The sequence below is a fragment of the Notamacropus eugenii genome, chromosome 5 (assembly GCF_028372415.1).
Source record: "Notamacropus eugenii isolate mMacEug1 chromosome 5, mMacEug1.pri_v2, whole genome shotgun sequence".
In the NCBI taxonomy this organism is placed as follows: Eukaryota; Metazoa; Chordata; class Mammalia; order Diprotodontia; family Macropodidae; genus Notamacropus; species Notamacropus eugenii.
In genome coordinates, this window is record NC_092876.1 from 12,705,961 (window position 1) to 12,721,488 (window position 15,528).

General features: G+C 51.0%; 1 protein-coding gene across 3 annotated transcripts; it reads left to right on the plus strand.

Annotated features, from left to right (window-relative positions):
• The first annotated feature begins 5,896 nt into the window (after positions 1-5,896).
• On the plus strand, positions 5,897-14,693 carry NTN5 (netrin 5). 3 transcript variants are annotated; one of them, XM_072607413.1, is made up of 7 exons: positions 5,897-5,974; positions 8,417-9,053; positions 12,963-13,151; positions 13,268-13,417; positions 13,596-13,649; positions 13,813-13,893; positions 14,298-14,693. In XM_072607413.1, exons 2-7 carry the CDS (start codon positions 8,435-8,437, stop codon positions 14,621-14,623), a joined length of 1,419 nt encoding a protein of 472 aa, XP_072463514.1. In that variant the 5' UTR covers positions 5,897-5,974; positions 8,417-8,434; the 3' UTR covers positions 14,624-14,693. The 3 variants fall into 3 exon arrangements, with proteins under 3 accessions (XP_072463514.1, XP_072463515.1, XP_072463513.1); XM_072607414.1 differs by lacking the exon at positions 13,596-13,649; XM_072607412.1 differs by lacking the exon at positions 5,897-5,974 and having other exon boundaries at positions 8,387-9,053.
• The last annotated feature ends 835 nt before the right edge of the window (positions 14,694-15,528 follow it).

A 15,528-nucleotide genomic window follows, 5' to 3' on the forward strand; every position in this document is an offset into this window, starting at 1 on the left:
TTCCTAGTCCTATGTCACTGTGAGGCTTGTAGCTGACTGTCTATTTGAGTTATGAGCTCACCAAATTCTCATCTTGGGTCTATAATCAGATAAACTACCTTTGTGCTACAATTATAAAGCTGTCTGCTGTCCTCATCTCTGTAGTGTACGACAGCTTGTCACTTTCAAAATGAACAAGCAATTTTCTTAGAACTCTAGGTCAGAACAATGGTTTCTCTTAGAACTCCAAACAAAGGATATTTAAGTCAATAACAGACTGTCTGTGGAGCAGAAAAGGGGCAGCATACTTAGCTCTAATGGTTCAGTAGCCTTTGGTTATTCCTTTTCCTCGGTGCACATTCTTCATCCACTGGACACACTTCAGGATTCTCCTCTGCCTCTTAGGAGACTTTTTTTTTCACATCAAAGTCCTTCTCTATGGGTGTGTTTTTAAAGAAACATTTTTCTCCCCCTTATAACCTGGAGTGTGGAGAGACATTTCTCCATCTATCTCTTCTAGGAGAGAGATCAGTATTTTCTTAAAGAGTAAATAACTATGACAGAAATACAAATATTACATGTTCAATGAAGGTCATTGCAAGATGGTCCCTCCATACTTGCTGGAATCCTTGGTTGCTCTTGACATGAGATTCTCATGGATGCAATTTGCTTGTGGACATCATCATCGGTCAGAGGTGTCATTTCTCATTTGATAAGCATCATGGCAAGTATTGTGATTATGACTTATTAATCAATAAATTAGCAAGCATTTATGTGCCAGAAACTGTGAAATTGACCTCTTGAGAAATCCTTGACACATTGGATGGTGTCCATGGAACTCTGGTCCCCAGAAAAGGATCAGATTGGGGCCCATGAGAACAATGGGGCTTGCACTAGGGGGTGGGGCTAAAAGCAGCTGATGTGGGGTTCTGAATCTGTTAAAGCCACTAGCTAATGCTCCAAGCAAGGGTTACACCAGCTTTATCCAAACTGCTGTGTTTAAAAAAACAACAAAACACCCAATCTTCCCCAATGCCCTGAAGGCCACATTTAAGGGGGAGCACTCTTTAAAATAACTCATCACTTTCCTGGTTCCTGTGTCCCCTACACACACACTTGGATCTCGATCTTCTCCCTTCTCAGCCTAGCCTCAGTGAAGTCACTCACTTGGTATTTCAACTAAATGGCATTTATGAACAGGAAACCAAAAGTAAAATACAAGTGGTAAATCTGACATGGCATGAACAAGTAAGTTCTGTGGTCTCTGAATTTTCAGTTCCTTCCACCATTTCTTCCTTCTCCTGCCCTTTTCCTCTTGGAAAGAAGAGGAGTGAATCAGAGACAGATGTATCACCTTTGGTAAAAAAGAGCTACCAAGTAGTCCCCCTCTCACAGTCACAAATGAAAACTGCCTCACACTGCACTGCCTAGTCAGGGGTGACATCTGACTCTAGTTCCCAACACATACTTCAGTTGGTTGTCCAATATTTCAGCCCTCTGGCCTTGAGAAGTCCTCTGGGCTTACCGTGTGGGCAGCTTCTTTCTTCCTGTTTCCTCCTGGCATGTTTCAGCAGTGTCCTGAGAGCCTGTGTGAGAGAGAATTCATCTCAAAACACAATGCCTCCCTTTCTTAACTATTTTATCAGAGAGTATGACCATCATGGCTTCAGAGAGCAGACCTTTATGGCAGCACCTGCCCCCAAAGCTCACCTTGCTAGTTTTCCATCAGACCTAGAAAATACTGGGAAGATAGGCAGACAGGAAGTTGCTCTACTATGTGCCATACAGGTCTAATGACCACAGCTTACTAATCCAATCAGTATCCATGCTCTTTCCCACTCATCCATTATCTCATGTCAGGATAATGAGGAATCAAAGACACACTCACCCACACACTCACACTCTCTGTCTCACACACACACACACACACACACACACACACACACACACACACACAACACACTGGCAGAGCACTGCCAGGGATCCCATGCCCCTGTACCAAATAGACAGGAAGGAATTCCACAATGGGTGATGGAAACAAGATCTCCCTTCCTACAAGACTTCTAGCCCTTCCATTCAGGGCAAGGAGCTGAGAATGATTTGCTGAGCTTGGACTTCTGCCCTACCTGCTGAAGCTCACCCCAAGAGCAGCATCAGGAAAGTTGAGATTGAGGGCAGGAACCAGCATTGGGTGAGTCACCCAAGAATGGGAGGGACCAACCGAGACTAATGTGGCTAAGACAGGCAACTTCTGTAAATGTCATCAGTTAGTAGACGAGGAGGCAAGTAGACTATGGCTCCACTCCCACCTTCGGATGCTCCCAAAGCCAGTTCCTCTGTTGAAGTCCAGTGTTTTGTTTTGTTTTGGTTTTTTGCCAGTTTAAAGCTGTGTAAATTGCCTGAGCACATGCATTAGAAGGGGCTTCCTAACCTAGGTGCCTTGAGGCATGCACTTGGTTTAGGGCATAATGCAACCTGATAGAAAAATGAGATTTTGCCCTCCCTCGATTGTAAATAAATGAAGCAGTGTCTTAGCTGTCTGTAGACTCACAGAACTTAGCCTCAAGAGCTGGTGTGGGCAGCTCGAGCTACTGCTTGACCCAAGGGTCACATGGGTATTGATCAAGAGCATCCACAGCCTACACCATGGTTTCTCATCTTGTCTTCTTCCCTTTTTTCTTGCTCTCCTCTTCATATTTCTCCCCAAGTCCTCTCCTGATGCATCACCCCCACCCCACCCCATACCCAAGTTGTTGCCTAGCCCTGTGATTTCCCCTTTGCAGCATCTCTGGAACACAGCCCTTCTCTCCTCTGACTCTGCCCCCACCCTGGTGCAAACCCGCCTCACTTCACACCTGAACTATTTCGATAGCTGCTGGTTTGTCTGCCTGCCTCCTATCTCTCCCAACCTGAGGCCATCCTCCTCAGCAGTCAAAATGATCTCCCTCAAGTGCATATTCATCAGTCAGTCAATGGGCATTTCTTAAGTACCCACCATGTGCCAGACCCCGTGCTAAGCAAGGAGGAAGCAAAAAAAAGCAAAATAAACTACAGTAAGAAGAGTAGCTAGCCAGAGAAATGAGTCAGAAAAAGTCTAGTTGGGAACGTGGATGAATTTTGTTCTGCCCTCCCCCTCCTATCTCCAAGAAATTAATCTCCCTTTAAACCTAAAGCAAAAAAACTCTCAGAGAGGAGACCCAGGGCTCTCATCTCATTGACTGGCTGTGTGATCTTGGCAAGTTCCTTCCCTGTTTTGGGCCCCAATTCTCCCCTCTGATTGAGGAGGGCAGGGGCCGCCCACCTGTGGATGCTCGGATTTCTCTCTGATATCCTGATCTGGCACTGAGTCACACAAAGGGTAAGTCTTCTCTTCCTTTCAATGAGGGAGGACCTCCCTGGTCCTCTAAGCCTCTCTGTGTCCTTGATGGGCAGTCATTTCATTCTTTCTGTCTTTAATGTTTGGCTTATATTAGAGGACTAATAAATGCTTGTTGATTGAATAAATGATTGATTCCCTAGACCTCCCTGGGGTTTCCTCTAAGCAGTTTCTGCACTGGAGGATCTCCCAGCACAGATGTCTCCCCTGGGGCTGCCTAGGGGATAAGCAGAAAAGGGTTTTCAGGACACCTCCTCCTCTCTCTGTGTCTCTCCTCTCCTCTGTTCCCTCCTCTCTCTCTCTCTCTCTCTCTCTCTCTCTCTCTCTCTCTCTCTCTCTCTCTCTCTCTCTCTGTCTCTCTCTCTGCCTCTCTGTCTGTCTCTATCATCTGTCTCTCTTTTTCTCTCTCACTGCTCCTTCTACATCTCCTTTGTAGCATCCTCCCACCACAGGCATCCCTCAGGGCTCTGCCCCAAACCATCTTCTCTTGTCCCTCTTCCCTCTTGGTGATATTATCAGCTCCTAGTTAGGGATGCTGCTAGGCAGTGGTACAGTGGATAGAGATTTAGGGCGGGAGTCTGGAAGACCTGAGTTCAGATCTGGCCTTAGACACTTGCTAGCTGTTTGACCCTGGGCAAGTCACCTCTCCCTGTTTGAACCCAACAGAGTTGTTGTGAGAATCAAACGAGATAATATGTGTAAACCTCATGGCACATGGTAGGTACTTATTAAAGTAAATGTTTATTCCCTCCCTCTCCCCCAGGAGCTTGTTCTTCATCTCTGTTTAGATGATCATCAGATCTGTTTATCTAGACCTAACTTCTCTCTTGTTCTCCAATCTCGTAGTTCCAATAGCGACATAATAAAGATAATAACTGGCATTTATTTAGCATTTTAAGACGTCCAAAGCACTTTACAAATATCCCATTTGATCCTCAAACCCTGGGGGTAGGTGCTAATTTTTATCATCATTTTACAGATGGGGAAACGGAAGCAAACAGGGTGAAGGGATTTGCCCAGGGTCACATAGCTAGGAAGTGTCTGAGCCTAGGTCTTTCTGACTTCAGTCCTGGTTTGTGATCCACTACACCACCTAGCTTCCTCCTACCTCAAACTAGATGTCTACAACCGAACCTGTCCATAGCTGAATTCATTCTCTTTTCCCTCCGATCCCTCCCCTCTTCCTAACAAACTTCTCTCTTCTGTAGACTTGCCACCCTTCCCTAGTTAGAGAGGCTCACAGCCTGTCCCTCCCCCTCCCTCAAGTCCTCTGCAGCCCCTCACCCTCCACTGGGACTGCAGCCAGAATTTGCACTATGGTCTCCTGGCCTCAAATCTTTCTCCCACTCTAGTCTAGCCTCTGTTTGGCTGTCACGTTGACCTTGTTGAATTTCAGGGCTAACTCTGTCATCTTCTCATTCCATTTCCTGGCCCCTTCCTGTCTTTCCAGTCTTCTTAAGTCTTACTTCCCTGTCACCGCACTCTGGTTCCTTTTCACCTCCTGCATCAAATTCAGAATCTCCTGGTGTTCTAAGTCCCTCATAACCTGCCCCCTCAATCTTTACAGGCTTCTGACATCCCCCACTCCCATACTCTGTGATTCAGTGACACTGGCCTTTTGGCTGTCCTGGCTCTGGGCCTTTTCACTGGTTGAAATGTCCTCCCTCCTTTTCTCCATGTCTGGACTTCTCTGACATTCTACTACAGGTCTCAGCTACTATCTCACCTTCTGCAGGAAGCCTCTCTTCTTCTCTCTCACTGCCTGTGCCTTCCTCCTGGGGTTTATAGCTTGTGTGAATGTCAGCACTTTTCCCTCTGACTCACTGGGAGCCCCTTGAAAGGAGAGACTTTGGGTTTTTGCTTCTCTTTGTATCATGTGTGCTTAGCACACATGGGTCATAGTAAGCACTTAACAAATAAATCTGACTTGTCTAGGGAGAGATACCTGGACAGAAGAGAGGAACATCTGATTGGATGTTGGCCACTTTTGTCCCAGAGGGGAAAGGGGCTGTGAACTTGGACACCTAAATACATGGTGAGGGGGAGTGGAGATTTGCAATCTGGGTCCAGGAGGGGGCAGGGGTTGGGGACTTAGTGCATCTTTAAAGGAGAAGGACCTAGGGTCTTGAACACCTCAGTCTCTAAGGGAACAGAGGCTGTGTTTTGGACACCTAGCTCATGAGGAGCAGGGGCTAGGGGACTAGACAGCTAAGTCTGAAGGAACAGGAGCTAGGGGCCTGGACACCTGCTTTCCTGAAAGGACAGGGCTGCTTGGAGACTTGCACATCTGGATTCACCAGGGGGAAAAGATTGGGGTCTTAGATATCTGCATTCCAAAAGGTTGGGGACTGGATACCTAGATGCCTGTGTCCTAGGAGTCCAAAGATGGTGCCTAGATCCCAAAGCTGAGATGGAGGCCTCAGGCCTCCAACATCTGCCTACTGGAGAAAGCTGAGGCGTGAAATCAGCCTGGGGGTTGGCGGATGACGTCACGCCCCCATACCAGGGTGGCCACACCCAGCACCCCCGCATCCCATCCCACAGCTCCCCAGCCAGTCCTGGTTTCAGAGCAGAGACAGACTGTGAAGGACCTGCGGCCTGTGGATGTCCAGATTCTAGGTGAGTGTTTGCTTGGGCAGGGACTGGTAGGCCAGATGTTTGGGTCTCCAAGGAGAGTGGATCTGTGAGGAGGGAAGGGTGATGTGGGGTAGAATTTCTGTGGCCTGTCCTCTGAACCCAGGCACTACCTCTGCTTTCCTCAGTGACCCAGGCATTCAGACCAGAAGACCCTCAATCCTCACCCTTTTGGGGCCTCCCCTCAAAGTCCTCCTCCGCTCTGGGGACCTTAGAACCCAGGGAGAGCTCAAAAGCCTGGGATCTGGCAATCTTTGTCTTGATCAGAGAAAGTTTTAGGATGAGAGTCTCTAGGTCAGGCCTCAGAAGTCCAACTTCTTATTCCTCAAGAATCCAGGAAATCAGAACTCCTAATACTCCCCTTTCAGGGACTATGCATCTGGGAACCACCCTTTCCCCCACCCTCCCACACTCAGGAATCTGAATTCCCAGCCCCTGGCCTCTCAGGGACCCAGGTATCCAGAATCTGGCTCCCTCCCTCACCAAGACCCTGAGCTGTAGCTGATAAAGAAGGATTGGGGGGTTGGGGGGGGTGAGGGCTTGTTGCTAATCCCCCCTCCGTGCCCGGGGTGTGGAGAAGGAGGTTAGGGCCCCACGTGGGAACTGACTGTCAGGACTGCTAGAGTCTGGTAGCCCTGGGCTGGCTGGGCCTCCCTCCTCTGCCTGAGATCCTGCAGGGCCCACCCCCTCCCAGCCAGCCTGACTCTGGGTGTCCTACCTCCATGTCTATCTGAATCTTCCTCTGCTTCTTGAAGTATCTCTGAATGTCTTGCAGTCTCTCCCCCACCTCTCTTTCTCCCCTTCCCCCATCCGGACAATTTTGTTTACTCCCCCCCCCCCCCCTCCCATCCCAGTCTCTTTTCTAAGTCTCTATGCCTCTGCTTCTCATTATTCCTTCCGTATCTCCATCTCTCAGATTCTTTTCCTTCTCTGAGTCTCTCTCATTCCGCATTTCTTTCTGCCTGCAGTTCTCTGTCTAGTGTCTATCCTTTAATCTCTGTCCTTAGTGTCTCCTCCATCTCCATTGCTCTCTGTGCCCTCCATGTGTCTATCCCTCTGTCCAGCTATTCCTTCCCTTGCCCCTCCCCGACCCCCATTCTATTGTTTCATCTCTGTCTCTCACCCCTCTCCTTGAGTCTGTTTGTCCATGTTCTGTTCTCCTTGTGTGTCCAGAGCCTTGCTGCTGCTGCTACCCAGACCTCTGCTGCTACTGCTGCCCAGACCTCTGCTGCTACTGCTGCCCAGACCTCTGCTGCTACTGCTGCCCAGAAATCTGCTGCTGCCACTGCCTCAGCTCCTCATCCCCATGGTCTCACACCCTTTTTTATTTCCTGAATCTCTGGTTCTGCCTTCCTTTTTCCCCTCTGAATTTCTGCCTCCTTGTCTCTGTATCTTTATGTATCTCTGTTTCTTGTTTCTCACTCTGTAAGTCTCTCCTTTCTGTCTCTGTCTCCTTCCCTTTTGGACTGTGTCTCTCCCTCTCCCTCTCTAGCCATCTGTCTCTCTGTTTCTTTTTTTTTTCTGTCTCCACTTCACTCTCTCCCCATCCCCTCTCAAAGTCACTGTCTCTCCTTTTTCTCTGTCTCCACCTCACTCTCCCCCATCCCCTCTCACAGTCGAGGTCTCTTTTTTCTGTCTTTGTCTCCACCTCACTCTCCTCCCCAACCCCTCTCATAGTCCCTGTCTCTCTTTTTTTCTGTCTCCGTGTATCTCCTGCCTCCTTCCCTTTCCCTCACTCTCTCTCCCTCTACCTATTCCCTCTCACAATTACTTTCTCTCTTTTTTATCTGTCTCTGTGTCTCCCCCTCCTCTTCCTCTCTTATCCACCTCCAACTCTGTCTCTTTTTGCCTGCCTGCCCTTGCTGTCTCTGTGTGGGCTCTGGGGAACTGGAGCTCCTTCGGCCTCAAGCCTGGTCCTGTCACATCACTAGCTCCAGGGTGTTAAGCTAGGGATTAGCCCCAGTGAAATTCTCGATTTTGCCCGCGTTCTTTCCCCCCTGGGTTAGGTAAACACGGAGCGCCCCAGATGGAACCATTTTCCGCGCTTGAAAATCAGAGTGAGGCCAGAACTGGGCAACCAGGCAGTCTGGGGGACTGGGAGGAGGCGACGGGGTCCCTGCGGGGCGAGGCGGAGGAGGAGACGTCAGAATCCTCTAAGAGAAGGGACTGATCTGGGGAAGGGACAATCGCTTTCCCCATATAGGTGGGAATACAGGAGGAGAGTACTGGGTACCTGAACGGGTATTGGGTAAACCAAAGGCTTGGTCTCAGGATAAAGGATGGAAAAGGGTCATGTGCGTGAAGCTAGAAGATGGAGCACCAAAGTGAGGGCGGAAATCCTTGGGAACCTAGGTAGAGGGAGGTGGTACCTGGGTCCTTGCGGAGTGACTTGCCAGGATGGCTGGATGTGTGTGTGATTTCCTGCAGGTCCAAGGCCACGCCAGCATGCCCTTGACTTTCTCCCTTGGCCTCCTTGTCCTCTTCACCCTGGGGGAGGGGGAGCACTGCTCGGATGCCCAGGGCGGGCCCCGCTTCTGTGTTCCCCCGACAGCCCTCCTGGCCTGGGCGGGGGCCTCGTGCGGCCGAGCGGTCAACCACAGCAGCAGCCTGAACCTGGCCCTCGGGGGCCCCTATCTCTTGACTTCAGTCCACCTGCGCTTCTGCTCCCCGCCAGCCGCCAACGCCGTCGCCGGGGCCCGGGTCCTAGCTACGTCAAACGGCGAAGGCGCCGGCGGAGGACCCTGGTGGCCCCTGGCCCGGCTCTGGACTTCGGGAGGAGGCCCGACTGCCGAGCTGACCCTCCGCGCCCAGATCGGTCCCTCTCAACACCCGCCCGCCCTCCACCTCCGCGTGGAACTGGGGTCCCCAGAGGCGCTGGCGTCCGTGGCTGTGCGGGGCCGCTGTCAGTGTCACGGTCACGCAGCCCGCTGCGCGGTCCGACTCCAGCCCCCACGCTGCCGCTGCCGCCACCACACTACCGGCCCCGGGTGCGAAAGTTGCCTTCCATCTCACCAGGACTGGCCCTGGAGGCCGGCCACGCCCCAGCACCCGTACGCGTGTCAGCGTGAGTGCCCCTCAGGGTTACATCCCCACAGACCCATCCAACCCTCTTACTTTCAATCCAGCCTCCTCTTCTCTCCCCCAATAAGAGAAAATTGATACCCAGGCTAGTGAGGTCACTCAGGTAGTACATTTTGGCATTTCTCTCAAGCTTCATTCTCCTCCACAGGGTTTCACTCTTTCCCTAAGAGTGAAAGGATCCCAGCCTCCCTGACCCCAACCACAGCCCCATTCTCGCCCCTAATGTTCCACTTTCTCCCCACCGCTGGGTTCTGTCCTCCTAGGGAGGGTTTTTCCTTTCTCCCATCACTACCTCAGGCTAATCCTAAGAATTCTGTTGACGTGCAGCCTCAGGCTACCTCTTTTGTCCATTCCCCTCCTCAGGAATCCATTCTCTCCCTCACTCTTCGTTCTGCGGCCCTCCCCATCCCCACTCTTCCCCTTAGTGCTGGCCTCAACTTCTCCGAGACTTATTCTCCGCTTCCTCGTCCCCTTGTCCCCCTCCGGGTTCCATCCCCCTTTCAATGGCTACCTTGTCATTCATATTACTGAGTGACACTCATTCTTTCAGTCAGTTCTGTTCTTGTTCTCACTATTCAAGCTTCTTTGAATGGCCCCCTTGTCCCTCCAGTTTTGGGGACTGCCTCCCTCTCTGGATGCTCTACCACTGAGAGCTGGAATCTCAGAACTGACAGGACTTTGAACCCCTGTGGGAGAAGATGGAGGGAGAATGAAAAACTTGAGGAGAGAGTGGAGTGCAATAGGATAGTAGGAAAGTGAACGCAAGGTTGAGAGAGGAAATTCGGAACTTTGATGTAGTGAAAGAAGAGTTAGAGACAGATATAAAACAGAATTACAACCTTGAGGGAGGGGAGGGGGTGAGGAACAGCAGGCTAGAAAGGACTTCTGAGGGGGAGCCCAACCCTTCCAGGAACAAACTACCCCCCTCCTCTCCAGAGGCCTGAGATACTGAGTGGGAGAATGGAGCCTTGATGACAGTAATGACAAACAGAGAGGGCCCAGTCCCTCCTCATTTCTTCTTCTTCACCTCTCCTAGAGCCCCAGGGCCATCTTTGTGCTGACTCTTCCACCCTTCACAGCTCTGATTCTATAGTTAGTAAATTCAATAATGTACCACTCCTCAACCTTGAATTCCTATGGGCACAATTTTTCAGCTGCTGGTTGACCCACCAATCAACCATGGGCCATGCCCTGCATTGGTATTTTGTGCCCTAACTCCCAAGCTGTTGAAGGAAGTCATGAATTATGTTGACTCCATCCTCTGAAAATCCAGATGCTCTCATCTCAATCCTTACTGCTGCTTGGCAATTCTATCGCTCATTGACTGACATTCTCCTCTCACTCTCAGTAGCTACTATTCCAAATCTCTTCTTCTCTTACAGCCCCTGGTACCACCCCCCACCAGGCCTGCAGCAAGACGTTGCTTCTTACTCTGCTAAGCAAATCAAGGCCATCTGTCATGGGTCCCCTCATTTCCCCTACTCCAGATATCATCACCTGTCTTGGACCTTCATCACTCATCTCTGATGACGGTGGCCTTCTCTTTGCCAAGGCCAAGGCCTCTGAGTACTTGATCCCATACCTTCCCATCTACTATGGGTGCTTACCCCATCCATTACCCCTTCTCTCAAATCTTCAGTCTCCCCCTACCTGCCAGCATCTTCCTGGCTACCTACAGTTAAACTCAGGGTTCCACTAGCCATTACAAACAAATGCCCTCACTTAACTTCATCATTTCATCCCCAAGATATTTACCCTCTGTTTTGCTACTTCACTCCTAGAAAAAAAAAATCTCCATTCATTGCCTCTTTGTCTTTTCCACCTACTTATTCTCCAGCTTCTTCCTACCCTGGCTTCTGACTCCATCACTCTGGGGAAATTGCTTTTCAAAAGGTTATCAATAACCCATTCATTGCTTAATACAATGATCTTTCCTCCATGACCTCTCTCCAGCTTTTGACTCTCTCTTCTCCTGAACAGGGGGGAATGAATATTTATGAAGCACCTGCCATGCTCTGTGCCTGACCTTGTGCTAAGTTCTTTACAAATATAGTATCAATTAATACTCATTTAATTCTCCTCTTTTGTCTTCTGTGACATTGCCTTCTCCTCCCTCTTCTGCTACCTACCTGATGGCTCCTTTTCAGTCTCTGTGGTGGGTCCTTATCCATCTCTTACCCTTAGAGTCTCCCCTCCCCAACATTCAGTTCTGGATCCTCTTCTCTCCATAGTCTCTCTGGTTGATTTCATCTGCTCCCCTGAGTTCCACGATGATCTCTGTGCAGATGACTCCCCATATCCATAAGCCTTCACTTCTCTCTTGAACATTAGTCCTGAACACCCAGTTACCAGTTGGACACCCCCATCAACACCTCAAACTCAACAACCCATGGAATTCACTATATCCTTCCTCAAAGCTGCTTAGGCTCCCCCTTGTTATTCAATTCTCCCTCTTGGAGTTCCATCCTCTTCCCAGTTCATTCAGTGAGTCCCTGCGGTGTGTTAGGTATCGAATGAAGTGGTGGTGGTACAAAGATAAAGACCGGTTTGGTTAGAAAGAAGCACGTGTGAAGGAAAATAAAGTACACCAAGGCTAGACAGGGAAGTTGGAGCCAAACTTTGGAGGGCCTTGAATGCCAGGATGAAGAGTTTGTACTTTATCAGTAAGGACTGGAGCTGACTGAACTGGGAAGTGACTTGTTCTGAACTGCCTGTAGGAAGATGATTTAACGCTAGAAGCACGGAATCCAATTAGGAGTCTGTTACAGTGGTCACAGAAAGAGGTCAGAACTAGGGACAGATATAAGGAACATTGCACAGGAGGAATGGACAAGACATGGACACTTCAGATGGTGAGGCAAGACTCAATTTATTGATCAGTCAATAACATCTATTATGTGCTTACTACATACCCAGATGTTTTGCTAAGTAATGAGGGTAAAAAAGGAGGTAAAAGACAGTGTTTGACCTCAAGGAGCTTATAATCTAATGGACATGCAAACAAATGTATACAAGCAAGCGACTGACAGGACAACTGGGACATAATTAACAAAGACAAAGTCCTAGAATTAAGAGAGGCTGGAAAAGGCTTCCCATAAAATAAGGAATTTTAATGGGAATCAATAATCAGAGCTGAGGAGAGCGGAGTGCTCCAGGAATGGGAGACAACCAGAGAAAATGTCCAGAGCAATGAGCTGGAGTGTCTTTTTACAGCATCACTGGATCAAGGTGAGGGGTAAGGTGTAAGAAGAAGGGAAAAGTAGGAGGGGGCTAGCATGTATTTGATCCTAGAGGTGAGAGGGAGCCACCGAAGTTAACTGAGTAAGGGCGGCAGGAGGTAATATGATAATGTGATCAGACCTGTTCTTTAGTAAAATCACTTTAGTGGGTGAATGGAACATGAATTGGAGTGGGGAGAGACTTGAGGCAGGCAGATTCCCACCACCACCACCAGCTGTTGCCATAGTCCAGGTGTGAGTTGACTAGACTGGAGTATCCCCAACATGGACAGTCCTGAAAGCCCTCTCCTAGAACGTGGGATGTGAGCTGCCTTGAAGGAAGCCCAGAGTGCACTTTCCACTACCACACATTCCATTTCATTGTTTCCCCATTCTTCTCTTCCTCCCCTTTCCTAAACCATTTTCCCAAAAGATTTTATACCAAACCTTCCGACAGATCATCTCAAACTTCTGGACTCCGCCAAACCAGGCACAGTTTCATCCTTCCCCCAGAACCAGTCCATTCTCCCGGGAACTCAATGAAATCAACTACCCACCGATCATTCTTTGTACAGATAGGGAAATCCTTAGACTAGACCAATCTGCTCACTCTCCCAGGGGCTGTGCTGGGACACATTCTGGTTTCCTGACTCTTGTCCCTTCCCATCTCTCAGCCTGCTCCTGCAATCTGCACGCTCGACGCTGTCGCTTCCACGCTGAGGTATTCCGATTGTCGGGAGGGCGCAGCGGCGGTGTCTGCGAACGCTGCCGCCACCACACCGCAGGTCGTCACTGCCACTACTGCGAGCGGGGATACTGGCGGGACCCCAAGCAGCCCCTGTCCAGTCGCAGGGCCTGCCGCGGTGAGTTCCGTCGAGGGGCTGCGGCTGGATCCCTAGGGGATCCAGCTGGGGAAAGGGCCTGGGATAAGCATCTGAGGGGGGTGACCCCGAGTCACCGAGGGTTCTCTCTCGCCCAGCCTGTCAGTGCCACCCCATCGGTGCAACCGGGGCCCAATGCAACCAGACCAACGGACAGTGTCCTTGCAAGCCAGGAGTGACTGGTCCCTCCTGTGACCGCTGCGCTTTGGGCTACCAGCAGAGTCGTTCTATCCGTCTGCCCTGTCAGCGTGAGTTTGGGGAGGGACTCCTGGGGTCCCAAAGGGCAGGGTCTAGGGAGGGTACACCTGGAGCCCCGAGGGGCAGAGACTGGGAGGGGGAAGTCCGGATTGGGCAGGTGCTGCTGGTCGAGAGGACTGAGTCGAATGATTAGGGTTCTCTCCCTCCTGCTCGTTTTCCTTCTCTCAGGGATCCCAGAGATAACGACTACAGAAGCCACAATCCCTAGTGTCTACACTCCAGGTATTGGGGGACCCGGAGGGCTTGGGTCCCTGAACCCAGCTGGAGCTAAACAACAGCACGCCTAGGCGAGAATTCAGGACCTGGGCAGAGGGGGTGGGGGCGCGGTGCAGAGGATGGGCCATAGAGGGGGCTAAGAGATGCTCACGTCTGGGCCCGTCCACAGACCCGACGTGCCAGAGCCTCTGTAACGCCTCTGAAGCGCGAGTCCACATGAGTCTGCAGGAATACTGTCACCAAGCCTATGGTGAGAACCTGAGCTTCCGGGGGGTGGGGGGGGGGAGGGCGGTTCGGGGTCAGGGAGACCCGGGTAGCCTCATTTTCCCTGCCTGAATCAGGGCCAAGGTTCACCGAGGGCAGGAGCCTAGAAAGCCAGAGTATCCCCAGAGGCAAAGCTGGGGAAGGCCTCCCGGGAGCAGGATAGAGGGACGGGGATGCCTGGGTCTACGAGGAGAGGCCCAGGGGACCTTCCAACTGGAAAGAGCCAGGACGGAAGATGGGAAGCCTGAGTCCTTTGGGGATCTGAACTAGGGGAGAAATGCGCCTGGGTTTGAGATTAAGGAGGCCTGAGTCCCCTGAGGCGGAGCAGGGGGAAGAGGGTTCCAGGGTCTCCAGAGGATAGTGTGATTTTCCTGCTCCCTCTCTCATTAGTTCTTCGAGCTCAGGTTCAGTCCGCCGAGCCTTCAGGCCCAACCTGGTGGCGTCTGAAGATCCGCGTCCTGGCTGTATACAAGCAGCGGGCAGAACCCCTGAGCACAGGAGTACAGGATACCTGGGTTCCTCGTGCCGACTTGGTCTGTGGCTGCCTAACCCTCCGGCCTGGGTCTATCTACCTGCTACTAGGGGGGCCCCCCGGAGGATCCGACCCCACCCGCTTGGTCCTCGATCACCGTGGGCGCGCCCTGCCCTGGAGATCCCAATGGGCACAGACCCTGAAGCGGCGGCAGCGGGAAGAGCGGGCCGGGAGCTGCCCCTGAGAATCTCTCCTAGCTGCTCTGTCTGATATGGAAGCTGATATTCATCCCCAATAAAGCAGCCGCACCCCTACCTCTCCCGAGTCTTCTGTGGGGTCAGGGGTCCCTCTAGGGTCAGGGACACGATCTCTGGATGACCCGAGGGGGAGATACTGGGCTCCCTTCGAAGACAGGCCCAGGGGGATGGAGCTGGGTAAGGAAAGGCTTCTGCCTCCCAGGGGTCAGGGCTGGAGGCTGGCATACCTGAGGACTTGGACTTGAGCAGTGGATGGGGGTGGTGGGAGTGGGAGAGGAGAGGAAGAACAATGCCCAGCATGCTTGAGAGGGAGGGGAAAAAGCAGGGGATGCCCACTGAGGTCCTGGGGAGGGAGTGTCCTTGTGCGGTTCCACAAAATCGAGGCAATTAAGAGATATATTGGAGCTGGTGAGGGAGGACTCCCATCGCTGACATTTGGGGGAAGAAATGTGAGTCAAAGAACGTGAGAATCCAACATACAACTTGATAATTTCCCCAGAGAATGAAATACACAGAGCTAGTAAGGAAAGGAGTCTGAACTTGAACTCCGATCTTCGTCTTTCCCCAGTCTGGTGCTTACTGCACTTGACCAGGCTTATAAATGCTGTCAGGACTCTCCTTGTGGGGGAGTACTCAAGCAGAGCTGTCACTGACTGGCCCCACTTTCGGATGGAGTTACTCCTTCCTTGGGGCCTAATTTTTTCTTGAGCCACACCTTCAGCTGCCTTCCTCTCAAAGGCCAAAAAATAAAAAATAAAAATAATTCCTACAGTAATAGGAGATTGTGGTCTCTCAATTACCTGGCCACTGTTGCAGTGAATTCATTGGCCCAGATTGAAGCTGGTGAATGTATTCCCTAGGACCTGGGAACTTGTAAAAGGAAGTTCATAAC